Consider the following 26931-nt stretch of genomic DNA (forward strand, 5'->3'; position numbering starts at 1 on the left):
ACTCAACCATTCTTCAAATCATGCATGCCAAAATTATTTTTCGTCAGAGAAACTTAATCCCACTGCACCGTTTAATCTATATGTATAAAATTGAATGTCTGTGTGTGTCTCGTATAGGCTCCTAAACCACTGAACCGATTACGATGGAACTTTCATGATTTGTTGTATGCATATCTGGGAAGATTACTGTGGAAAAAAATCGCCCAAAAACGGGAACGGAAACGGGATAAATGGGCATGAGTGTCATTGCAACGTAATAATTTCAATAGTTTTCGCGTCGCGACCTGCGTTGTTAGGTAAAATAAACAAACAATTGAATTATTTCAAATGTGTTCGCTGCCTGCGTTTTTCCAACAAATGGGAACGGGAACAGGAATGGGAACGGGAACGGGAATGGGATCGGGAATTGCATGCGTTATTGTGGCATTGCAACGTATGCTAGGTTCAGCTAGTATTATATGAAAGTCGGTTGTTCTAAATTAAAAACTGTAGATTTTGTATTGCAAACATTTATATAGAAATCTTTTATATTTAAATTACCGGGCGTTGCTCAGGTTGGTGAAAGTTGAAAAAAAATGACAATTTTCGACCGTGAATTCTTTTTAATCGCGATTTAAAGGAAATTAAACTGTATTGGCGCAGACCAGATGCTCTCCACAACTATTTTTATTTCGTTATATTTTTCGACTCACCCGTTGATAAAGCAGTTTTCGATTTGACAATTTTAAGGAACACATTTTGAATGTGTTGAAATTGTCACCAAAGATTCTCAACTATAAACCGTTCGATCTCATCCTTGAGTTTAATTCCCCTGATTGAGACCCCGTTATGCGAAAAGTTCGAATGTTATCAGCGGTCGTAAAAGTGAGTATATAAATATATATTAACAAATATAATATGTATTTACAAACAACGACAGAAGCTACAAGGGAAATTTCGATGTAATACAGCCTTCGAATTTACGACCTGGCGTATCTTACTCGCGAATATTACGATACAAACTTGTTCACGTTCCAATTTTAAATTAACGTCTTTTTTCCGAACCCCTAGAGGGGTGGCTCGTTTTTTTGTCGTAACTTTAACGTTTTTCCGTCGACTTTTCCAATTGCATCTCGCTGACTTTTCTTTTAACATGCGGTCGTTTTCTTTTTTCTAGGCCAAACGCCGAAAGAAAACTTTCAAGATGTCGTTTGCCACTCGGTGAAAAACCTAATTTTCCGTCTTGTCAACATTTCTCAACGAATTTGTACGACATCTGATTTGTATATTCTTTTTTTTATCATTTTAATTAATCAAGAAAAAGTTGAATTACTTACATACATATTTTGAACAAACATTTTCTACAAATATATATTTTATCATATTTTATTTTTTCAATTAATCATGCACACAGATTGCTCCTAAGCGGCGAGTGTGCTAAAAAAATTAAGACTCGAGAAATTATATATTACATGTAAATCGAAACAATATCTGACATCTATGGTAAGACAATACAAACATCGTATACAATACGATCAATAACATATTTCATGTAACAATACGAATTTTTACATTCAATAAACATACACAGAAATATCTATGGAGAGAAATCTGGCGAAACCTGAGATATAACAATAACTCAAGGTTTGCAATAGAAAATTGGAGAAGAAAAGCCAATTTTACAGGAACCGTTTCAATGAAAATCAGAAAAATTGGCATATTCTGATAAGGAACGATCAAACCGAGGTCTGGCCAACAACGAGACTCTAGTGGGAATCGAACCCGTGACACCTTGCACGAAAGAATACAACACTCACCACTAGACCACGCTGCTGGTTAAATATATAATAATATATGTATAATCTTAATAAAATTTTCCATTTTAAATCATCTCAATAATTCTCAAACTTTTTCAATACGAAACAATTGTTAATTTTCAAACTGATCATCCTTGAATTATTTTCATAATATTTTATATTTATTTATTTATCGTGCAATTTTTTCAGCGTTGAAACGCTTCGTGATTCTGATATCACTATCAAAGCAAGTCATTACCGTCGGTAAAGAAGTTTTACTTCTTTACCGACGGTGAAGAACAATATGAACTTTTAAAAAAAAACAATATGAGTACATTCAATTCAACCAGCAGCGTGGACTAGCGGTTAGCATATTGCGCTTTCGAACGGAGTGGCCACGGTTCGATTTCGATTAGCACAACAGTCAAAATAATTTTTGCAAAAAAGAATCGATCCTGCCAGGATTCGAACCTGGAATCTTCTGATCCGTAGTCAGACGCGTTATCCGTTGCGCCACAGGACCTTAAAATCTATCTTTTTGATTCATAAATATAAATTGTATATAATCTTATCGATTCTGATAACGACAGCCTTATCTTATCAATTTTTCACTGATAAAATGATTTTTATTTTTCTATCGAATCGAACTAATCAATAGGTCCTGTGGCGCAACGGATAACGCGTCTGACTACGGATCAGAAGATTCCAGGTTCGAATCCTGGCAGGATCGATTCTTTTTGCGGAAAATTTCCCCAGAAAGGTCAATATTCTACAGTCGTATTAGATACATATGTGTTTCTAAACGAATCTAATAGATTTATCATTGAAAACTTGTTTTTTGCACGTTGATTGATCATCTAGCGTGACTTGAGGCTCAAAACGGTCAAAATCCACGGTCAGTCATCGGAAACGAACATTGTCCATTGTGAGACCGCTCTCTTCGGAAAATGGCTTTTCTTCTCGACGTGACGCTTTCCCCGTCTTGCATAAGGTTCTGTGTCAATCAATCACCGTCTCGTAATGAAAACGATTTTTTCCCAAGACGCAGAACGGACGCCCATCTTGTCCGCATGAAAAGTGCGGTCGATTCGCAAAAAATATGTATATACATACATATGTATATTATATAAAAATGGGAAAATTTTAAAACGAATTTATGTACGTATTGATAAATATTTTATTTTTATTTTAAAACCAGTTTCTTTAATTAGGTATTTATAGGCGTTCTTTAGTGAAAATATTGACTATGAGACGCTGTAGTTTTGATAAAAAATATCTTATTTTAAATATATGTAACTCCTTATCAGCTTACATTCATATCAGCACAACACTTTAAAATGTTGCATGTACATACATACATATACATATGTTAATATATAGAGTCATATTCAAACGTGGGAAAATAAGAGAGAATAACCACTGTCCAAGTGCATTCTTGGGTGAACAATAGAGACCCCGGATTAGGTTATCAGGACTCAGTAAATACCCGAATAAAAGGATACGCTGGCGTTCTCACAGAACAATATACTCTCCACGGTAGACCTTTACGCGCCTAGAAAATAGATACATAAATGGATCGGGGAAGCTGTGGTGAGCAACTTGTACTTAATGAGGAGGTACATACGGTAGATCAGTTTATTCTGGGGTGAGTGGTGGTTTCGTGTAGACCTCCCGAATCGTTTAATGAATGCTGTGAAGCGACTTTGGCCTTTCATTTGGATCCTGAACCCACCCCTAAGCAACAGTATGTATAAAAATATTTAAATACACAATATAAACCATATTTTCGTGCTAAAATCAATTTTAAAACATTTAAATCAATTTTCGGAAAAAAAAATACACGATTTCTTTCCGAACCAGCCATTGAAATATCACTTCATTGAGTGAATCAAAAAATGATTTAACGGAAATTTTCCTTGAAAATAATCGCTCCGTAATACAATATTATTTATTCATGCAAGAAATATTAAGTACACGTCCAAAACATTTTCATAATAGGTCCAAAATATTATAAACATTCAACGACATCCATCAACTTCAGAGCAATATCATTCAGAATAGTATTGCATCATTTTAGAATATTAGAAACCATATTTGGAGCTAGAATTGCAATCGTAGCTTTTTTACCACCATCACTATTGAATTATTCATCAAATGAAAGCCAGTAGATTTCATCGCGTTATTCAATTCCAAACATCATCCATTTTGCCTATCTCATTTTATATATAATATGTAAGTATAAAAAATTACAAAATGGCGGACCGACACCGAGGCAATACACCGACCCTTAAATTATGAAAATCTCCACCAAGTTTTCCGCACAGGATTTATTTCGTTTTATTTTTCGCATATAAAAGTGTTGCAGAATGGGATGGGAGGGAGAAGGGGATGGGGGGGGGGGGTATTGTGCGTGAATTGTGTTCAACTCTGACGGAAGTTCTACGTTCAAATTTATTATGAGCTTTCGACTTGTTTTTCCATACTGGAGTTCTCGCATACGCTCCCGACAATGGACCCTATTATAGTATTATATAGTATATTTCTGAATAGAACTAGACAAAGCTACTTATGCAACGCTAAGCCTATTCCTATTCTGAGGGTACGTTCATATTGTATACGCAAATATCAACTGCTCTCAAAACAGTTCCGTCTATAATTCGACATGGACCTGTGTGTTGTGTGCGTTGATAGAACTAGACAAAGATTTAATTTTGCGAGAAATATGTATATTTTATAAATAAATTTTACTAATTTACTTATAATTTGGATGAAATTCTGGTGCACACCATACACAACGGTCGTAGTCAATTAAAACTAGCGGTGTTAAAAATATCCCCAAAATACACACACACACACACACATATTTTTTCTAGATCATGAAAACGTGATCAGTGATCGATTCTGAATTCGAATCAGTCAAAATCTCGAGTTCGAATTTTCGCATGATCACAAAACTTCATCTATTGTTACTACGTACATAGATAAAGTAAAAATCGAATCCACTCAGGATCAATTTTTGGCAAAATCTCTATGGATTTTATATTCCACTAATAATAATTTATTGAGTAATAATTTATTTATTCATTTAAATTTGGACCATTGTGACATAACAGGAATCCCTAGTGCGCCACAATGGTATTTAAGAATTTTGATTATGTGCACACCATACACAACGGTCGTAGTCAATTAATGACATATTTGGCCAAAAATCAATATATATCGTGTATTACCTTACAAGAAGCTACACGCCAAATTTGAAATTTATATATACATATGAGAGTTAAAACTATAAATATTTATATATTAGAGATAACGAGAACTTATAGAGCAAGTTTTATAAAATATAGAGTGAATTAAAGGCGTTTAAACAATTAAAATCTGATAAGGCCATTTCATGGCGAACAGGTTAGAAGACAGTATAACGCGGTTGACGTCGGCTTTGTAGACGTCAGGCAACTCGACGAGCTCCAAATTTGAAACCCGTTGTATACGATATTTTATCTCCAACGTAATAGCAGACGATACATTAACGTATATTGATGACCAAAATGAGCAATATGGCAAAGTATGAAAACGATCGGATAAGAGATAAGAGATATAAAAAATGACTTCTTAAACGAAAACCATGTGAACTGTATAAGAGGTATGTAAAAATCGAATCTACTCAGGATCATTTTTTTGTAAAAAAGCTTTGACTTTATACTTCGCAAGAGGGGTTTATGGAATTCTAGTAGACGTTGCACACAGGTTAAATAATTTTTGCAAAAAGGAATCGATCCTGCCAGGATTCGAACCTGGAATCTTCTGATCCGTAGTCAGACGCGTTATCCGTTGCGCCACAGGACCTTAAAATCTACCTTTTTGATTCATAAATATTAATTGTAAATAATCTTATCAATTCTGATAACGATAGCCTTATCTTATCAATTTTTCACTGATAAAATGATTTTTATTTTTCTATCGAATCGAACTGATCAATAGGTCCTGTGGCGCAACGGATAACGCGTCTGACTACGGATCAGAAGATTCCAGGTTCGAATCCTGGCAGGATCGATTCTTTTTGCAAAATTTATTTCGACTTTTGTGTTAAGACGTTCACTAGAATTCCATAAATCCCTCTCGCGGAACAGTCAGACATCATTATATGTATTTATAGACATATCGAACAATTATAAAAGAAAAAATGCGCCGCAGACAATTTACGTCTATGGATTTAATCCTAAAGTAGAAGAATGTTATCGAATATATAATTTCGGGGTCTACGTGACGAGCCAAAATGTTAAATTACAGAAAACTTTTGGAACAGAAAACTACTTAAAACTACATATTAATGTGCGCGCGCAGAATACGGGAGGAAAAGCCTGTTCCTCTTGTTCCTGTTGTACCCTGCTCGCGCAAATTAAGTGAGTATGTACCGTTTACCATGCACCCTTTTTTTTTTTGATCTTTCGACTTAAGATCTTTCGATTTTCGATCTTTGCCTTCCGATATTTGCGTTTTCTGTAATTTAACATTCTGGCTCGTCACGTAGACCCCGAAATTATATATTCGATAACATTGTTCTACTTTAGGATTAAATCCATAGTCGTAAATTGTCTGCGGCGCATTTTTTCTTTTATAATTGTTCGATCTGTCTATAATTTCGATTATAACAGATCGAACAATTTCGATAGACACTTTATATGCAAGGTTTAATGTATGTATGTACATATATAAGGTTTGGGTGGTAGAATCCATGACTTTATCGAAAAAATCTAATTTTCTATGATGACGATTTTGATTTCGATTCCGATTTCAGTTATGACTTCGGCTCCGACTTCAGTTGACGACAATTTTTTATGTTTGTTATTATTATTATCTAATATTTAATTTCGAAAGAGACTTTATATGTAACTATTATTGGTTCGTAGATTCCTTGACTATCAATTTAATAAAAACACAAATGAATTTAATAAAATGTTTACTATTATTGTTCGGCTCCGGTACAAAGGTCCATGTTCGGATCCGTTAAGAAGGTCCTTGTTCGGGCTTGTATCAGGATTGTGTGGATCCAGAATGATGAAATTAAATGCTTGCTCCTCTCTTTATCTTATATTTATTTGTAATTTAAAAGTACACTTTCCTTTGTGCGTGCCGACGATTGTTGTGTGTATGAGTGGGTCGTGACTACTTTCACGTGTCTCTGCTTCCGAACTGCTCAGTGATGTGATTAGTTCGTCTAAGAGGAGTGTCTCTGTTGACCACCTCCACGTGTCTGTCTTATGTGCGTGAGCATTGCACCTTATAGAGCATTACACTGAATGGAGGGGGAAATAGGTCGTAACAGCCATGAATGCAAGTCTTTCCAATTAAATTAGCCATGTTTAAGCGGTTTATATTACAAATACCGAGCGAAGCCGGGTAAAACCACTAGTAAATAAAAATAAAATCAAATACATAGTACTGAACCTTTTTATGAGAATCATACTACTCTCAACTGCGTTATAATACTTTAATAATTTTAATTTACTTTTGAACTGAGCGTATAACAGGCTATACATTTGTACGTAATAATAATAAATCTTTGTAGTGTTTCTCAAAAGCCATCTGCTTTTCTTTCCATCCAATACACGTTCATATACAGAGCGCATTTTTTTCCTATCGTGTACAAAAACATCCCCTCCCGGTCTGATATAAATCTTTCGAGCAAAAGAAAAATTTATTTCCTTCTCCCCCCCGTAATTCTCTTACAGCACACCGATAATTATAACATCGTATATAATAAGTGTTATAGGAGAATTTATATCTTTCGATATAAAAAGTGTATTAAATTAATGGACGTTTATCGCCTCATAAAAATTTATTTAATTAATTATTATCCGCTCATGTTGTATAAAATTGATAGCTTTCGGATCGTAAATCGTCGGCCTGATAGAGATTTAATGATGATTTGTGTGCTATTCTAATTTTTAATGCAAAACTCATTAGCGCTTTCAATGTATTGTTTTCGTTCGAATATAAATAATTCATGGATGATAATCGGATATTTTATATATATGTATGTATGATATATACATACATAGTAGTAATAAGCTATCATTTATTATTAACTATTTCATATCTCACGCACAATTATCTATTATTCTTTTAATTGGTTATTATTTGTGTTGAAATTTGTGTTGTGATATCAATCAATGATGCTAAAATGTGCAGATTATGATTCCGGTATATCTCATTATAATACATAGTAAAGATAAGAATAATCAATTGTAATGATTCATTTCTTACATGTTGATATATTGCATATTGATTTTGTTAAGGTGTTATTAAATCGATCATTAAATAATTCGGCTTTTTATTATCATTAAGATTTTATTTAAATGATCAGTAAATATATATATATATATATATATATATATATATATATATATATATATATATATATATATATATATATATATATATCAGTGGCGTGCGGTGACTTTTCAAACAAGGGATGCTGTCTCTTGTTTGAAAAAAAAAACCGACCAATTTATTTTTTTAAATTTTATTTTATTCTTCGTTCCTTTTTACAAAATTCATCGATAACCGCATCATAGAATTTTTTATTGTTTTTTAAATTTGACATTATTTTCTTTTCGATTGCAATTTTAGTAAGACCAGAGAGTCTTTCTTCACTTTGACTACTTCTGGTGAACGTTTTAATTCTTTTCATAGTCGAAAATGATCGTTCAGCCGATGCGCTCGTGGAAGGTATCGTACAAATTAATTGTATTAAACTAAATACTTGTTCCAAAACTTCTATTAGATCATCTTTCACAATTAATTCCTTTACGTCATTTATAGATTTCAAATGAAAATCTTGCGTTGAGTACATGTAAATTAATTCGCTTTTTAATTTCATCAAATCAAATTATTTTCCATAAGTTAGGTGGAGTGATTTAAATAGGATATCTGGAAAATTATTTTCATATTCTTTAAATTTTTTGACGTTAAAAAAAATTAAAAGAAATTTTAAATTTTCGATATCTCGAAATCGATTGGTTGTATTTACTGAAAGAGTTTCTAAAATTTCAGAATAGTGAAGTTTATACGTTGTTTTCACATCTTCTTCACATTCAGCATATTTTCTTTTTCTATTAAAATTTTTAGTTATTACTTTGTTCCACAATGAATCAAAATCGTCTTTTTTGTTATCTAAATATTTTACAAATTTTTTAATTTCACTTACGCAATACGATATGTCAAAGGTTTTTTTTTGTAAAATTTCAAATAAAAAATCTGCCGAATTAAATATTGCAGAAAATAAATGCAAATTGAAATTGAATTCAAACTCTTTTAAATAACGATGAAGGACTTCAGCATTTATGACAGCATCAGTATCCCATTCGTCTTCATCATTAATTATTTGATTAAATATTTCCATTAATTCTGTTTGATATTCTAATACCATATTTAAAATTTTGCTATTGTAGTTCCATCGTGTAGGGGCAGCAGTGGGAAATCGTTTTTTTATTTGACAATCGAGAAGGGAAATTCTTCTTGAAGACTTACAAAAAAAAGTTGAAAATGACAACATACGGCTGAAAAAACGTTTGCATCCGGATATATGGTTAACAGATTGCGACAAAACTAAATTCAATCTCTGAGCGTAACAATGGACAAATAAAGAATTAGGACAAATATCTCGAATTTTTCGTTGCACTCCATTATGCTCCCCGGACATTACAGCCGCTCCATCATACGTTTGTGCAATTAATTTGTCCAAACAACCAAATTCTTCCAAGGTCTCACGTATGTGCTGAAAAAGAGAATTAGCTGTTCTATTGGGACTAACATCGACAAATCCAACTAATCTCTCCTGAATTTCATTGTTTTCATCTACATATCTAAAAATAGTAGATAGCTGAGCTTTGCGACTAATATCTGTAGATTCGTCCACAATTATGGAAACAAATTTTGATGCACGTATTTCAGTTTTAATCTCATCTAGCAAGACTTTTGATATTGCGGATACCAAGTCATTTTGTATATGGTTCGATAATCCAGTAAACACCGTAGAGTTATCTAAATGAGTTTTCAATTTTATGTCTGATTCACTCAACAGATACAGCAATTCAATATAATTCCCTCTATTTTACGATTCCTGGTGTTCAAAATGTCCTCGTAAAGGTTGTTCTTGTTTTGCTAAAAAACAGATCGCGCTTATTAATTTCGACAAAATGTATCTATTTGCAGTAACTTCTTTGTTGTGCATTTCAATATTTGCTTTAAATTGAGCACTTAAAACATTTTCTATACGAGGTCCCTTTCCAAATTTTTTAAATTGAGCAGCAGAACATATGTGAGCTTGAGAACATTCATGTCTCTTGCGCGATTTACTTAAATTGTTTAGGTCAGAAAATCCAAATTTACTCCAGACATTCACTTCTTGAGAAAATAAAATACATGGCCAACAGAATAATTTCGTTAAGTGAGCACATCCACAAATCCATGAAATTTTTTCGTATGTTTCTGTGTTAAAATACCTTTTAAATGTTTTTGTTTTAGACTGAATATTTAATATTGGTGTGGGTTTGGGGCTCTTAACAATAATCTCCTTTTCATTAAATGGGAGAGAAGCAAATCTTCTTTTCAGCACATTTTCAATTAAACAATTGCAATTATTATTGATCTCGACGACAAGTCCACTCTCATTGTTATTTTCGATATCCATATTAAAGGCAATAATGAAAACTCGTAAGTAGTGGAACAGTAAACTAAAAATAAAGTTAGACGAAACTAATTAAAATGAAAACTTAATTCAAAAGTAAAAAATAACCAACTTACAGTATAAATGATTAACTTCGTCTAAAGAAATGAATCGGCTAGCTTTTTGATAAATAACTTGGGGCGTAGCGTGCGGAAATATCGATCAACAGCGGCTTCCAAGTGAAACTCAATAGATAAGCAAACAGAGAAACCGAATCCACCGTAGAGGTTAAACAAGTGTCAACGCGTCCGCGCGAATAAGACAGCCTCATAGTGCGCATGCGCAAATGGGATCGGTCGCGACTCCGAATCCATGACGCGCGCGCACTTCACTCAGCGTCTACTCGCCAGCGTCACTCGCCTGTGGCCGGCCTATGCGAATGCGGCCTATGCGAATCCTTAATAAAAATTATCAAAAGATCCTATATAATGCATCATGTAACAAAAAACACGTGATATGTGAAATATATATATATATATATATATATATACTCATAAACTACATCATAATCACGTACATCACTAAGAATACATCGAAGCAAAATTCAAATATTTATTAAAAATACTCTTGGCTTTTTAAAGTTATAGGGGATGCGCCGCATCCACCGCATCCATGGACCGCACGCCACTGATATATATATATATATATATATATATATATATATATATATATATATATATATATATATATATATATATGTATATTGAAATGATCATTAGATACTATAATTGATCAGTAACCGGTGATCAGTCATTGTATTTGTTATTCCGGAAAGTAAGATAAGAAAAATTATATAAGAAGATAAGATTCCGGAATCTTATCTTCTTATATCATTCTAATAATATTCCGAAATTCCTAAATATAAATACATGCGTATATGAGGTTAACATATTATATGATTATCAATTCTTATATGACGAACTTACCACCTAGTATTATTATAATTAATTTTATAGTATCGAATGTAATACAGTCAAATATTTCTACATATAACAAGCATCGTAATAACTTAATATCTAATATAACGAACTATTTTCGCAGTCTCGAATAAAATTAATGTAACAAAATAATTTAATATTAACCTACGAATTCCGGAATATTATCTTCCATATAAAATACAATGAAAATTTGCAAGCGAAATAAATTAAAATTAAAATTTGTTAATTTTGGCATTCCGAAAAAACATCCATTAAAATCTGTGCCTTTTTATTTTATAATATTTATGTCGCACACCATTCTCAATATTTTCATAATAATATGTCACTCAATATATCAAATTTGACATTCCGGTAAATAACATTCGGAAACTTCATATTCTCCATGAGGATTTTATAAAAACAAAACGGTAATTGAATTATCAGTCACATTGCGATCGCCCAAAAGACAATTTTTACCATGAAAATCGCTAATACGGAATATTTGGCACTCGAGTTCTCGTTAGTATGATGGACTTTTGGCTTCCAGATATTCCGTTAGAGAGATTTTAATGACTTTTGGGAGAGTATTTGTGACCAATAATCACCGAACCAAACAAAACAGAAAACAAACTTCAATATCATTCACAAATTTCGAAAATATTTCCAACAGCACATGTCGTTCCGGAATGTTTTACAACACTATGATTCACGGTCTATTTATACATGTACGTGTGTAAAATTTGACGACAGGATCGTATTGCAGGGGGACACAGAATAAACAAACAAACCCGTGAAGCGCCTGAAAATTTAATTACAACACAATATGAAACAACCCATTCATCGCGATTACACATTCCGGAAATAAAACTCTGCTGCAATGTTATTATAATTTTCGCCCAGTCTCGATTTAAATGCAGAAAAGGTTCGTTATCGCCGTCGCATTGTGACGAATCACCATCTGAATCTCGTCAACGCCCTATTTTATTCTTCGGCGCATGCAAAATGGCGTCGACTCGGCGATAACAACTCTTTTCATACTAGTTTTTCTTTCTTTTTTTTTTCATCATTATTGTTTCGCTCGGCAAAGTTGAAAGCTAAAAGTTGGCGCGAAAGCTCGCGACATCGCAGCCTTTGTTGGAGCTTCGGAAAGCTCTCGCTTTGTTGCTTTTCCGGGAAATGTGAGGACTCGATTTCGTATATCGTCCCTTTTTAACCCCCTTCCAACCCCCCCGTCGCTTCGGCGCGTATTTATTCCCCGCCGTGTAATACGAAACGAGCGTTGTTTCGTTGTAAATAAAATTTATTATTTTATGTGTCGACCGATACGCGTCTCCCCCACCGGTAATATTGACGTCGACGTTAATTTGAATTATTCCGGCTCGCTTTTGAGCGCGGCTCGAATTGAAAATTTTCATATTTTCACAGCCTCGGTGCCAACAATATGCATATATGTGCATGCGTGTGAAATAATTGATGTTTCAATTAAAAAAAAAAACGTTTACCGTAGTAATTTTACCCAAAAATTCTCCACGTACAGAAAATTGGATACAAAAAAATGATAAAAGTTGAGGATATAAGTTTTATACAAGTCTATGCGCCTAAAATACGCCTATATTGTGCCACTGTGCTTAATTTGTTTAGTGGACAAGATTTAGAAAAAATGCAAAAAATACAGAATAAAGCCATGAGAGTTATTTTGAATGTGTATTAGATGGATCAGTATTAGAATTAGTCTAAATATTAGTACATTGTTTTTTGTTTATAAGTTAGATCATAAGTACTTTGATGATTATACATATAATAAGGAATAGAGATAAACTAGTTGTAAGTAGAGTAAGAATGATGTATGTATTTAAGCTTATTGTAAAAAAAAAACTAAATGTATGTAAGCTTATTGTAAATCATATTAACAATTAGATACAACATAACTTCTTATTGAATACTTATCTCGCAGATAAAACCGACTGAGGAGATATACAGTGAAATGTCAGATTTGACATATTTGGCCAAAAATCAATATATATCGTGTATAACATTACATGATGCTAGACGCCAAATTTGAAATTTATATATACATATGAAGTTAAAACTATTAATATTTAAATATTAGAGATAACGAGAACCTATAGAGCAAATTTTATAAAATATAGAGTGAATTATAGGCGTTTAAACAATTATAATCTTATATGGCCATATCAAGGCGAACAGGTTGGAAGACACGGGACGAACGCTTATTAAACGTCAGGAAGGTTTACGGGCCCCGTTTTTAAAACGCGTTGTATACGATATTTTATCTCCAACGTAATGGCAGACGATACATTAACGTGTATTGATGACCAAAATGAGCAATATGGCAAAGTATGAAAACGATCGGATAAGAGATAAAAATGACCACTAACACGAAAGCCATGTGAAACGTAAAGGAGGTATGTAAAAAATAAGACAGCTGGGGGTGTTTTTCACAGGGGTGTGCTCATGTAAAATGCCCTCCCTGAGTGCATCAGGTCTGCTAAGACCATGGATGTATTCTTGCGAGGTGCGAAGAGACACTTCTGTGAGGGACAGTACATATAAGTTAATTATAAATTTTGTAAATAAGTAATTAAGATATATTTTGAAATTAGCTTGATAGCTATGATAATATATATAAATAAATAAATAATGTAAAAAATGGTGACCAGAAAAATGCACTCGTGATAGTTGCACTCTCGAGACATCCAAACTTTCAAAGATGCTCAAGGAGAACTAACGCAAATGAAGGGGTATTTGTATGTGATCCGAGGGTGCTTACCTTTTGTTGTGGAATTCTATTGCATAAGTTCTTTTTGAGCGCCTTTGAAAATTAGGATTTCTCGAAGCTGCGCTACTATTCAGTGCAATTTAGTGCATCTTTCCGGGAACCGTAAAAAATAATCAAGAATACTACCCGCTAAGCCTTTCCAGGTAGCATTGAAAAAAAAATGCATTGAACATGGGTCGTGTACTCCGTGTCAATGTTTATAAAGACTGGTTTACACCGGAAATTATGAATTTATAAACATAGCAGATTTTCTCGAAGGAAATCCCTAACTGCTGAGTATTTTAGATTGTGGCTTCGAATTTAGATTGTGAGCATTATATTTTAACAACAATGAAGAAGATGGAACTACATAGTTTTGTAAAATTTCATTCATTAATAGACTTCTTTTGTTTATTTTATATTGTTGCAAGATATATTAGAGAGTCTAAACACACCTTTACAAAACTCGAAATCCTCGGCGATAGTTATCTAAGGTTTGTTTGGATCAGCTACAATTTTTATATCTGCTTTTTATTGGAATTCTCAATAATTCTAGTTGGAAATGTTCGCAAAATTTTCTGCGTGGCGGGCTTTCAACAGAAAAGTCAGCACACAAAGGGTTATAGGAGTATAGTTCGTTCGACGAGTGGAGTGGATTTTATATTCCGCAAGAAGGATATAATGGAATTCTAGTGGAAGTTGCACACAAAGGTCTAAATAATTTTTGCGAAAAAGAATCGATCCTGCCAGGATTCGAACCTGGAATCTTCTGATCCGTAGTCAGACGCGTTATCCGTTGCGCCACAGGACCTATTGATCACTTCGATTCGATAGTAAAATAAAAATCATTTTATCAGCGAAAAATTGATAAGATAAGGCTGTCGTTATCAGAATTGATAAGATAATATACAATTTATATTTATGAATCAAAAAGGTAGATTTTAAGGTCCTGTGGCGCAACGGATAACGCGTCTGACTACGGATCAGAAGATTCCAGGTTCGAATCCTGGCAGGATCGATGCTTTTTTGCATCTCGAATTTGTTGAATCTTATAACAAATATGCTACCTACATATTGTATTTCTCGTAAATTTGCTGTTTAAAAAAATTTGTTGATTGTCCATATATGTCTAAAATGTTAGTACTTATGTACAAAATACAAAATATGTATTACTAGTTGTTTTACCCAGCTTCGCTCAGTATTTGTAATATAACCAGCAGCATAGTTCGGACGTTAAGCTTCTGCTTACCGTCAAGAAGGTGCCGGGTTCTATCCCTGAATGAAAATTAATTTTTCAGAGTATGCTGTTGGTCAGACCTGGATTTGTGACTCCAGGTTGATCGTTTCCTATCAGAGTTTGCCAATTTTCTCTGATTTCATTGTTGAAACGGTTCCCGGAAAAAAAAATTGGCTAAAAATCCTTCCTACCTACTATGTCACCACTATTTGAAATTTGATTGATGTACAATAAAAATTTATGTACAATTCATAGATGTCTCGTTAATTTGCGAGTTTTTTCAGTGTCTCGCAATTCAACAACTTATAATAAAAATGCTGCATTTGTATTTGTAATTGGCCAGGAAGGCGCATTGGGATTTACCTATAAGGCCTTCCTGGTATATATGTAAAAAAAAAATTAAAATAAACAGCTTAAATATGGCGAATCTAATTGTAAATATTCATTTGTTTTTTTATTAATTTTATTTGAATCGAAAAAAAATATCGAATCGTCAATTTTACATACAAAGTCTGTTTCGAAATTATATGTATATTAGATACATGGATGTTTAAAAATGTTAGTAGTTATATACAAAAATAATCTTAGTATGTGTCGCCTTCGGGTAATTCCCGTAATGGCACATATTTTATTTTTTTACATGTATATACCATGAAGGCCTAACAGTTAAACCTCAATGCTTCCTAGCCAATTACAAACATCGATATACAATTTTTAGAATAATTTTAAAAAAGCATCATAGACGACACATCTATGGATAAAGTTTTTGATAAACTTACATTTTCGAAGCACTTCGAACCCGTGACCACTCTGCTCGAAAGCATAATACGCTTACCACTAGTCCACGCTGCTGATTAATTTCCACACATTTCAATGTTTGAAATGTTAAAAATGAAAAAGGAATTCTTTTAATTTTAATAACGCAAAGAGTGAATGGAAATCAAATTAAATTAAATTAATCCCGAATATTGCCGGCATTCCGTTACAATTTCCGAATTTTACTAATAAAATCTCCAAATATTATTCCCCCAAGTGCCGTACAAGGGCAGGTATGCTATTGTAATTTATAAACCTCGCTCTCGTCCTCAAAGGAATTAAAATTATCGAAGGATGTAATAACAAAAAAAAAAACGTAATTATTCGGAAGTGGTCCGAAAATGAAATATTATTATGTAAAGGATCGTTCGTTATTTTAAATTGAATTCGCTGTGAAGGGTTTTTCCACGTTGAATTAAAGACACTTGTCCTTTCGCAACGACCTCTTACTTAAATTCGTTCGATGTGAAACGTCACGTCGTTGAAACATTACAGAGAACGATTTTAATTGAGAGCTTACTCTCATACTCAAGTAGCCATGCTGAAAATGTTGCGTAAGTTTTCCAAATGGGAACTCTTCATTTTTCAGTCTACGAAACCCTTTATACATACATATAAACTTTCAACTATAATTGTCCACTAACTTTTACACTTACATTTTAATATAAATTAAAAAATATATACATGTATGCGCACTTATGGAACCACCTCTATATCATTTTCCGGATTTTTGCATACTTTTTTTTTACTTTATCTACATAGTATGTCAGAGGTCGCCAGGCGGGCTTTTTTTTTATTTCTCCAGTATTATCCTATTGGCCTATTTTTTTCTATAGATACAGATGGCAGGGGTTTTCAATATAATATATGATATATATTTTAATAAAATCAATAAATAAGTACTTTGAATAAATATATTGTAATAAAATAAATCAATAACAATGTAAATATTTTGAAATAAGATCCATCGTTTCGATTATGTATATCCTAAACCAGTTAAAAGATTGAACTGAAACAATTTTAGCTGTAATTAATATAATAAATTACATGATCTTATATTTTTTTATATTTCTACCTAAACCGAAAGTAGTACTTTTACTCTTTTTTACTTTTTTTTAGTTTTGTTCTCCAAAGCCTTCAGTATATTGAATTAAAATATCATATCTAGAAGTTTAAGCTTTACACCAAATAAAATATAAAATTAAGTGAAGATCCATCAACTGGAAGTGGCAGTTTACTCTTGTTCGATTTTACTGTTTTTTTACAATAATTTAATTTCAATAATAATTTAATTTCATTTAAGTAGAAAAAAATCAACAAATTTATCAAACCGGAAGTGGGATATTTTCCTCTCATAAAAGTCAAAAATGTTGCCCCCAATTTTTTCATGTTGAAAATTTATACATGTATTAATTTAGAGTCGATAAGATTTTGAATAGAATTCGTAAACCGGAAGTAGTCATTTTTTTTAAAACAATATTTCATGATTTTTTTTTAACCTTTAAGATTATTTTTTCATACATGACATGCATGACCACCAGAGTCGTTTTTTGACGAAGAATGCGAGAACAATACCAATTTCTTGTCTTATTCATCCTTTATTGTTTATGTTTATTTAGATATATGTATGCTTGCAACAATCAACAAATTCGTAATATATCCCATCCGCTGTAGGCACAAAGCTAAAACGAACATGCTTTCCCTTACACCCCATCTCGACCAATAGCATTTCGCACGTGCAATGTTCTATTGTCTGTACGAAATGCTATTGGTCGAGTGGCCGTGTAAGGTATAACATGTACATTTTTCTTAAATATCTTCTTACATATAGCCGAATTTGCGAGATAATACTTCTGAAAATATACGCAAATTTCAAGAAGGTTCGCAGAGCCCCTGCTTAATACGATATTATTCTATACGAAAGATTTTCCGTTGAAATTTAATTAGAGGCTATTAGCAAAAACAATTTTCGAAAAAATAAAAACATGAACGGAATAATTATATTTTTTAATATTAAATTCGCGTGCTGTAACATTGACTCGATACAATTCCGGCAATTTAATTAAGCAATTAAAAAACAGCGCCGAAAATATAATGAATTAATTTCGTTCGCGGGTTAAGCAGCGGCAAACAAACCGCCATAGAATTAATTAAGCGTTTTCAAATTTATAATGTTGCGAGGGCTGACCGCTAAGTATTACATTAGAGGGGATTATATTTATCGTGTACTTTCACTTGTTAAAGTTTGCTTGCGGTATCGGAGTCAAGCCGATCGGTGCGCACGCGGTCCACTTGTCGCTTGTCACAACCCCTCCCCCCCCCCCCCCACCACCATTAAACATAAGACGTTTGTCCTCAGTTTTTTCATACATATTTATCAAACATTTATCAAAAACGATCGTAGGTCTTTAAGACATATCTACGTATACAGTAGCGGTCAATAAAAGGTATCCAATTTGAGAAAATTTTTACAAGGTTATCTAACATGATCATGGGAGCCGTGAAACTTTTGACCAATAAAGGACGAATAACATTCAAGAAATTGATATTTTTCTCTCATTCTTTTCAAATGATGGAAAGGAAAAGGTTCACACCCAAAAATGACTCTCGTGGCCATGCTTGTTATATGCATATGTTTTGTAATAAATTTGTTCTATATTATGTATGTATATACATTACATGTGTTGTTTTATGTACCTATTTACATACGTATGTAAAAATGCACCAGGCGTCTCTCAAGCCGAAATTAATTCAAAATGTGCAATCTCCACATCTTGGACCTCGTCGATATTGTATGTACTATCAGTTAATATTGTAATATGTACTTTTATATAACGTGGACGTGTAGAGGGGTTTCCTAGATTGGAGTGAAAAACGTAGCGAGTACTTTTAGGGCACAAATCGCACAAAGAAGAACGGCACGTCGAGTGCTTGGCTCCCTGTTGTGGGGGGGGGTCTTCTAAATTTCTTCAAATACCTACCTTTTTTTACGAGATTCATTTGCTTTCTTGCTTTCAGATGTGTTGGAACGTGTATTGTTATTTACCATTCTCCATTGTCTAGTCATGACGTGATCTCCTGCATTCTTATATATACATATATACGTGACTCACCCGTACTTCTATGTATGTACAAATAAGTACATGTGTGTTCATGGCATATAATTTCCTGCATTATTATGAACTTCTGATGTTGTAATATTTATTTTTTGAAATCTCTATAGTTTTCTATGCAAAAAACAAACATACACGCATCCTTGAGAGCTCTTCGATCCAGGGCTCTAATCCTAGATCAAACGTGCTATTTATATTAATATCAATGCTATTTTTATACTCGATTGTTCATTTGTTTTCATTTATCAGCAGCGTGGACTAGTGGTTAGCTTATTATGTTTTCGAGCAGAGTGGTCGCGGTTCGATTCCCACTAGTAGCTGTTGGCCAGACCTTGGTTTGTGACTCCAGATCGATCGTTTCCAATCAGAGTTTGTCAATTTTTCTAATTTTCATTTATTTATAGTTTTGGACCATTATGGCATTACAAGAAGAACCTAATGCGCCACAATAGCCTACATTTGAAAAAGAGAAAAAAACATAATAAAAAAATAGTAAAAAAAAAACAAGAAAAATAATAAATAAAAATGAACATAGGGTGAAAAAAATCAAATAAAATCCTCAAATCCTATCCTTAGTTTCACATTGAATATAAAGTGTGCATAATATTTATTTAAACATTAGTTTGGACCATTGTGGTATTACAGGAAGAACCAAATGCGTCACAATTGGCTCCATAAGAAAATTAGAGAGAATAATAAAAATCATAATTGTAATAGTAATAATTCCTATTATGACTATTATTAAAAATAAATTGAAACGGTTCCTGTAAATTTACATCTCTTTCCAAATCCCAATTTATAATAAAATGCTGTAAAAGTTTCTCCATAGCTGTCATTGTGGATGATGTTTGTATGAATTTGCATAGTAGAAAATGCTTGTATTGTTTGTATTATTGTATTGTATCTGTATTATTACACTCGTCGCTTTGGAGCAATCTGTAAAGGCGAGTGTACATGTGCGATTGAAATAAAATATAAATTTATATTGAAATATACATATTTAACCATTGTCATATACAATTCTCTACCACGTCTTGATTTATAACAGAATATGTATGCAAAACTTATTTTTGTGGGGAAAATTCTCGTCGTTCGTTTTCCGTCGCACTCGAGCGCGTTTCCGTTGATATTCCGGAAAAACCAGCTAAGCCGCCAGGGCTTAAGCGGGCAGGGCTTACGCGTCGTCCTGGGAAATCGCCAGAATGCGAACCGGTTCGGGGTCAGAAACGACCGGTCACCGATGGGTATTCCCGTAAATTTTCCGACCGCAGGTGAAGCCTGTGCATTTTCCGGATGATAAATCGTAATCTGCCCAAAACAAACATTAACCTAAATACAACGGTACGTAGAGAAAAACATCGATTCGAACCTGGAATCATCTGATCCATCGTACATATGATCGATTTTTGGTTCGAGTCCTTTTTTGAGGTGCATTTTCCAATGAAAATGTGGGACAAAATTAATCGTCCTTTACAAATGTAGACCACGGCGTCGAACAAATATTGACGCTTTTTTTTGATCGATTGTTCTGTGGAAAAAGGGAAAACAAAGCGACCGGAAAGCTTTTCCGGGTATTTGTCGGCAGATCGCTTTTCTTTCCTGTCCCATATAAATATGACCGATGGGACGAGCCGGTCATTCCTCAAAAATCATGAAAGTACGCGAGAGGGAAAATTTTGACGTAAACGAACCGATACCTTTCAATATTTATTTATTATGACAATATATAAAAATTCTATTTATTTACTATATATTTATATACGATTTAGTTAAAAAACCAAGAAATTTGTTTTTATACATGTTTAAGTTTTACGCTGCCTTGAGCCAGGTGAATTTGAAAGTGACTTTGTTGTCCACCCTTGGTCACCCAACTTGGGCAACCAAAAGCGACCAAGAATCTGCTCACAAATACCTATGAGTGTTTTCAATAAGTGACGATACAGTCACACGTATTCATAGTTTTTTCACCATGTAGTCGCCGACAACTAATTACCAACTATGACACCCGTCAATACGAACACCATACATGTTGATGGATAGATTAGGCAACCGATGGGTTGCCCGGTGTAACATGTTCCATACAACTGCATACATTTGATCTGGTCGCGCAACAAAGTCACCCGGTGTGGTCCTGCTCAAACGACACCTTAAACATGTGTAATCTTCACGAAAATATTCAAGTATAATTCTTGTATGAATGTGATGAAAATAATAAAAAATTCACTAAATTTAATAAGCTGGAAGTGGGATTTTTTCCTCTTAGAAAAGTCAGATTCTTTCCACAACCTTGAACGTATCAAGCTGAAAATTTATATTTGTACTCTTTATGTACTACCTTAGAGCTGATAAGGTTTTGGTCAGAATTCGTTTATTTTATCGAGGTAAGCCAGTTATCAATAGAATTTTTGTTATTAATCCACAAGAATAGTCGAAATATGATTTTTCTAAGTGGATTTTTATTTAATTCTCATATAAAGATAATTTAATATATTATCCCTATTAATTCAATTCAGATTCATGTAAATACGAGTAAACACTAGTACGAGCTTTTTGCTCGCAATTTTACCGATTTAAAGTTCAGCACACTTCCAATTAACCCTTTTAAACGAAAACAAAAAATAGTGTCGTCAGAACACTATCTCAATAAACATGTTTCAATAGAAAAAACTCAATATAAAATAGTATTAACAGTGGGAAAAAATCCCAAGTGAAAATACTTACTTTTGACTTTTGATTTGAACTGGATGACTACTTAGAGAGATTTGAAAGCTGAAAAGTACTACGAATGGAAGATAAAATACCCGACAATAGATTCCAATATTCATTTTGAACAGGAAATCGACAGATTTTGAGACATCGACCGAACAACACCAAGATATAGAAAAATCGCGCGATTTATAAAACACATATATCTCCGAATCTCGAGCCAATCAACATTTTTTATTACCAGATTCGTGTTCACTGGGCATAATTCTATAAGAAAAGTCATATCTCGTCTCTGAACCCAAAAAAAATCGTCATTTGTCGAACAGTATAATTATAGTGGTTTTTAAGTAATAAAAAAAATTTCGAACCAAATCCGACAGCCGGAAGTAGAACTTTTGTCCTGTGTAAGTTTACCTACATTTTCGCTCAATTTGTATTGAAAATGCTCACATAACCGATATGTGTGAATTTTTTATATACATATATATGTCGCATTATCCAACAATAAGACAAAATATCTTACTTCTAATAAGATATTTTGTCTGAAAGGTCGTGTGTTATAATATTATATATTTATTATAATTCGAGGGATCGTGTTTCGAGCAATATGACGTTTGAGCAATTGATTTCGAGCAATTCACCGGTAACCATCGCATCCATTTTCAGTGGGCAAGTATTTATTAGAAAAGTTTCGTTTCATTTGCCCCATAAAACTTGAAAAACACGCTACGTCTGCGTATAAACGTCCCGTTCAACTGTTTGTGTGTCTCGACGGTATCGCGTGAGACCTTTTGGAACTGAGACACGTAAAAAAAATCAGTCTTTCGTCTATCTCGTCGAAGTTGTGTCTCGGCGGGTTGCCTCGAGCCACACGACTCTTCCATTTCGATCTAATGCGAATATTATGTTGTTGCAGATCCGGACTGGGATGGTGAGAGTCAGCGATGGGAAAACTCGTCCAGAACCGGCAAGATTACGACTATCCATGGAGACTCTCGCCGTGCAAAAAGAAGCCCCACCCAGAGAGACGAGACCAGCTATGCACGCCAGGGTAAGCAGACAGACATGCCTCATAAAATCCTTTTATGACATGTAAAAAATTCAAAAAAGGTGTATTTGTAAAGGAAAATAAACATCGCCGGCACTGGTATGTGCGTTTATAAATAGACCTTCAAAATTGTATTGATTGTCAAAGCCAAAGTCGCTTCACAGCATGTATTGGATGATTAAGGTGATCCACGCACTGCCAGTGCTCCATCCAGAATGCCTTCATACGGCCTAAGTACCTGCTTATAAAACGCAGATCGCTCACTGCATCTTCCTCGACGCGTTTGTTTACCTATTGTTATAGTCACGTGTACCAGATATGCAGTCCCACGGTCTCGCGCTGTCAGTTCTGAGAACTCTAGTGGGAAGCGACCGAATGCCGTTACCGACCACTAAGTCCATTTGGGGGTCTCCATTGTTAGCCGACAGCACTTAATCCTGTAGATAATCCTCGAAAACCATTTATAACGGCGGCTCCTTTTAGCATATGCTACAATAACTAAGCACCGAGAGGTCGCCGTGTGAGCTGACCTCGACTTAACCCTTTGAATGCTGACCAACGCCGATCGGCGTTTTGCTGACAAGTCTATGGGCCTGCAATACGCCGATAGACTTTGAAAATTTTACATGTACGTTGAGAATATAAGTTTTTATGCAAGTTTACCGTTTTGAATGACGTCATATCAGTGGTGGGGGAGGCCGACTTTTAACCCTTTGAATGCTGACCAACGCCGATTGGCGTTTTGCCAATAATTTCATGAGCTTGAAATACGCCGATAGGCGTTGTATTTTGAGTATGTTAAAAATAAACAAGAATACTACCCGCTAAGCCTTTCCAGGTAGCATTGAAAAAAAAATGCATTGAACATGGGTCGTGTAATCCGTGTCAATGTTTATAAAGACTGGTTTACACCGGAATTTCTGAATTTATAACCATAGCAGAATTACCCGATAAAAATCCCTAACTGCTGAGTATTTTAGATTGTGGCTTGGAATTTAGATTATGAGTTCTTCTTCATTTTAAAAACAATGAAGAAGATTTGGACAAATACATTCATTAAAAGACTCCTTTTGTTAATTTTATATTGTTGCAAGATATATTAGAGAGTCTACATATTAGAGAGACACACCTTTACAAAACTCGAAATCCTCGACGGTAGTTATCTAGGGTTTGCTTGGATTAGCTACAATTTTTACTTACCTCCTTTACGTTTCACATGGCTTTCGGTCATTTTTTATATCTCTTATTATACCTGATTTCTTCTGGATTTCTAAATAATTCTAGTTGGAAATATTGGCGAAATTTTCAGCGTGGCTGGCTTTCAACAGAAAAGACGTCAGCGCACTAAGGGTAATAGGAGTAGAGTTCGTTCAGTGAGTGGAGTGGATTTTATATTCCGCAAGAAGGATATAATGGAATTCTAGTGGAAGTTGCACACAAAGGTCTAAATATTTTTTGCAAAAAAGAATCGATCCTGCCAGGATTCGAACCTGGAATCTTCTGATCCGTAGTCAGACGCGTTATCCGTTGCGCCACAGGACCTATTGATCACTCCGATTCGATAGTAAAATAAAAATCATTTTATCAGCGAAAAATTGATAAGATAGGGCCTGTCGTTATCAGAATTGATAAGATAATATACAATTTATATTTATGAATCAAAAAGGTAGATTTTAAGGTCCTGTGGCGCAACGGATAACGCGTCTGACTACGGATCAGAAGATTCCAGGTTCGAATCCTGGCAGGATCGATGCTTTTTTACATCTCGAATTTGTTGAATCGTATAAAAAATATGCTACCTACATATTGTATTTCTCGTAAATTTGCTGTTTAAAAAAAAATTTGTTGATTGTCCATAGATGTCTAAAATGTTAGTACTTATGTACAAAATACAAAATATGTATTACTAGTTGTTTTCCCAGCTTCGCTCAGTATTTGTAATATAAACAGCTTAAACATGGCGAATTTAATTGTAAATATTCATTTGTTTTTTTATTAATTTTATTTGAATCGAAAAAAAATATCGAATCGTCAATGTTACATACAAAGTCTCTTTCGAAATTATATGTATATTAGATACATGGATGTTTAAAAATGTTAGTAGTTACATATATACAAAAAAAATCTTAGTATGTGTCGCCTTCGGGTAATTCCTGTAATGGCACATATTTTATTTTTCTACATGTATATACCATGAAGGCCTAACAGTTAAACCTCAATGCTTCCTAGTTAATTACAAACGTCGATATACAATTTTTAGAATAATTTTAAAAAGCATCATAGACGACACATAGATATGTATATGGATAAATTTTTTGATAAACTTACATTTTCTGCTCGAAAGCATAATACGCTTACCACTAGTCCACGCTGCCGATTAATTTTCACACATTTCAATGTTTGAAATGTTAAAAATCTTATAAAAAATATGCTACCTACATATTGTATTTCTCGCAAATTTTCTATTTAAAAAAAAATTTGTTGATTGTCCATAGACGTTTAAAACGTCAGTACTTATGTACAAAATACAAAATATATTACTAGTTGTTTTACCCGGCTTCGCTCAGTATTTGTAATATAAACAGCTTAAACATGGCGAATCTAATAGTAAATATTCATCGAATCGCCATAGAAACTGATTTGTTTTCGATTTCCAACCAACTATAGTACAAACATACAAAGTCTCTTTCGAAATTATATATTATACCAGAATCTGGCGCCCCCCCCCCAGCGCCTCCCGTCCCCCGTCCCCATGTCGTCATGGAAATTTTGACTTGTTTTCGAAGTTCCCAACCAATTTCCAACCAAAAATATTTACATACATACAAAGTCTCTTTCGAAATTATATATTAGATTTGTATTATGCTTATATGTCTGGTCTAAATATATGTATAAATAAATAAATGTACATATACTTTAATAAGTGTGATAGTGACGCACGCACTTTTCGTTACCACTTCCGTTCCAATCCCCAAGAAGTTTACCCTTAATATGTTTGGTAGTGTGAATGGATTTGATTGGTTTGCTTTGCAAATTCTCACTGAAATGAGCTTCCGTTGACGATGCAATCGTCATTATCTTCGTCTTAGATTCACAGTTGGCCAACCTGGCGTACCCTTCTCCGCTTTCGTTGAAAGGGTGGAATTGCGCGCGTCAACCCTTTCGCTCTGTTGGAATGATTAATGGACACGAGGACGGCTAATTGTGATGTCTGCGACGGGTCGGAAGGATTGCAATCCTTGTGGTCCTTTTTTATATGCCGAAAGCCCCCAAAAGAGCGGCAAAAATACAATTTTATTCTACATACATACGTATTTCACCTGTCACGGTGGTTAGTTTCAAAATAGGTGTATTGTTACAGCTTTTTCGTCCAACTAAACCAAACAAGTACCAAATATTTAAAAATTTTATTCTGTATTCCAAATATTGAAATTTTTAAGAATTCGGTCGTTAAGGTCTGACCGCACTATGCGTCAAACGAACGATCCGACACTTCACAACAGTGTGCGACAGTATTAGGTAAACCGCACTTGAACGACAGCGATGCTACACTACGCAGTAAATTATGTCAATCATTCGTTCGGTACCTCGGAGCAAGATGGACGAAACGGACGCTATTATAGTATACCTTTGATATGCGAGGATGAAGAACAATCGAGGAAAACCAAACGATTATTTTTGCACATGCTATTTCAAAGTCACGATATGAAGAAGGAGAATAATTGTCGCAAGGCAACTCCCACTCAATGACACTTCTCTGTCGTTCTACGCCATGCGACTGTCGCGCAATGCGTTATGTCTCATACAAT

At 33.9% G+C, this 26931-nt stretch overlaps 1 protein-coding gene and 8 non-coding genes across 10 annotated transcripts in view; 5 read left to right on the forward strand and 4 right to left on the reverse strand.

The window, feature by feature from the left end:
- Window positions 1-26931, forward strand: part of Syn2 (Syntrophin-like 2) — a 141041-nt gene that overhangs the window by 94861 nt on the left and 19249 nt on the right. For both annotated transcript variants that reach the window (XM_077435153.1, XM_077435154.1), the window contains exon 3: window positions 22991-23125. In XM_077435153.1, coding sequence (XP_077291279.1) covers window positions 22991-23125 — 135 coding nt within the window. The remainder of the gene's footprint in view (window positions 1-22990; window positions 23126-26931) is intronic.
- TRNAR-ACG (transfer RNA arginine (anticodon ACG)) lies at window positions 2226-2298 on the reverse strand. Its single transcript has one exon. It is a non-coding gene; the product is annotated as a tRNA-Arg (tRNA).
- On the forward strand, window positions 2433-2505 carry TRNAR-ACG (transfer RNA arginine (anticodon ACG)). The gene has a single exon. It is a non-coding gene; the product is annotated as a tRNA-Arg (tRNA).
- Window positions 5549-5621, reverse strand: TRNAR-ACG (transfer RNA arginine (anticodon ACG)). The gene has a single exon. It is a non-coding gene; the product is annotated as a tRNA-Arg (tRNA).
- TRNAR-ACG (transfer RNA arginine (anticodon ACG)) lies at window positions 5756-5828 on the forward strand. Its single transcript has one exon. It is a non-coding gene; the product is annotated as a tRNA-Arg (tRNA).
- TRNAR-ACG (transfer RNA arginine (anticodon ACG)) lies at window positions 14941-15013 on the reverse strand. The gene has a single exon. It is a non-coding gene; the product is annotated as a tRNA-Arg (tRNA).
- Window positions 15148-15220, forward strand: TRNAR-ACG (transfer RNA arginine (anticodon ACG)). The gene has a single exon. It is a non-coding gene; the product is annotated as a tRNA-Arg (tRNA).
- On the reverse strand, window positions 24592-24664 carry TRNAR-ACG (transfer RNA arginine (anticodon ACG)). Its single transcript has one exon. It is a non-coding gene; the product is annotated as a tRNA-Arg (tRNA).
- Window positions 24800-24872, forward strand: TRNAR-ACG (transfer RNA arginine (anticodon ACG)). Its single transcript has one exon. It is a non-coding gene; the product is annotated as a tRNA-Arg (tRNA).

This window comes from Arctopsyche grandis, chromosome 7 (assembly GCF_051622035.1).
Source record: "Arctopsyche grandis isolate Sample6627 chromosome 7, ASM5162203v2, whole genome shotgun sequence".
In the NCBI taxonomy this organism is placed as follows: domain Eukaryota; kingdom Metazoa; phylum Arthropoda; class Insecta; order Trichoptera; family Hydropsychidae; genus Arctopsyche; species Arctopsyche grandis.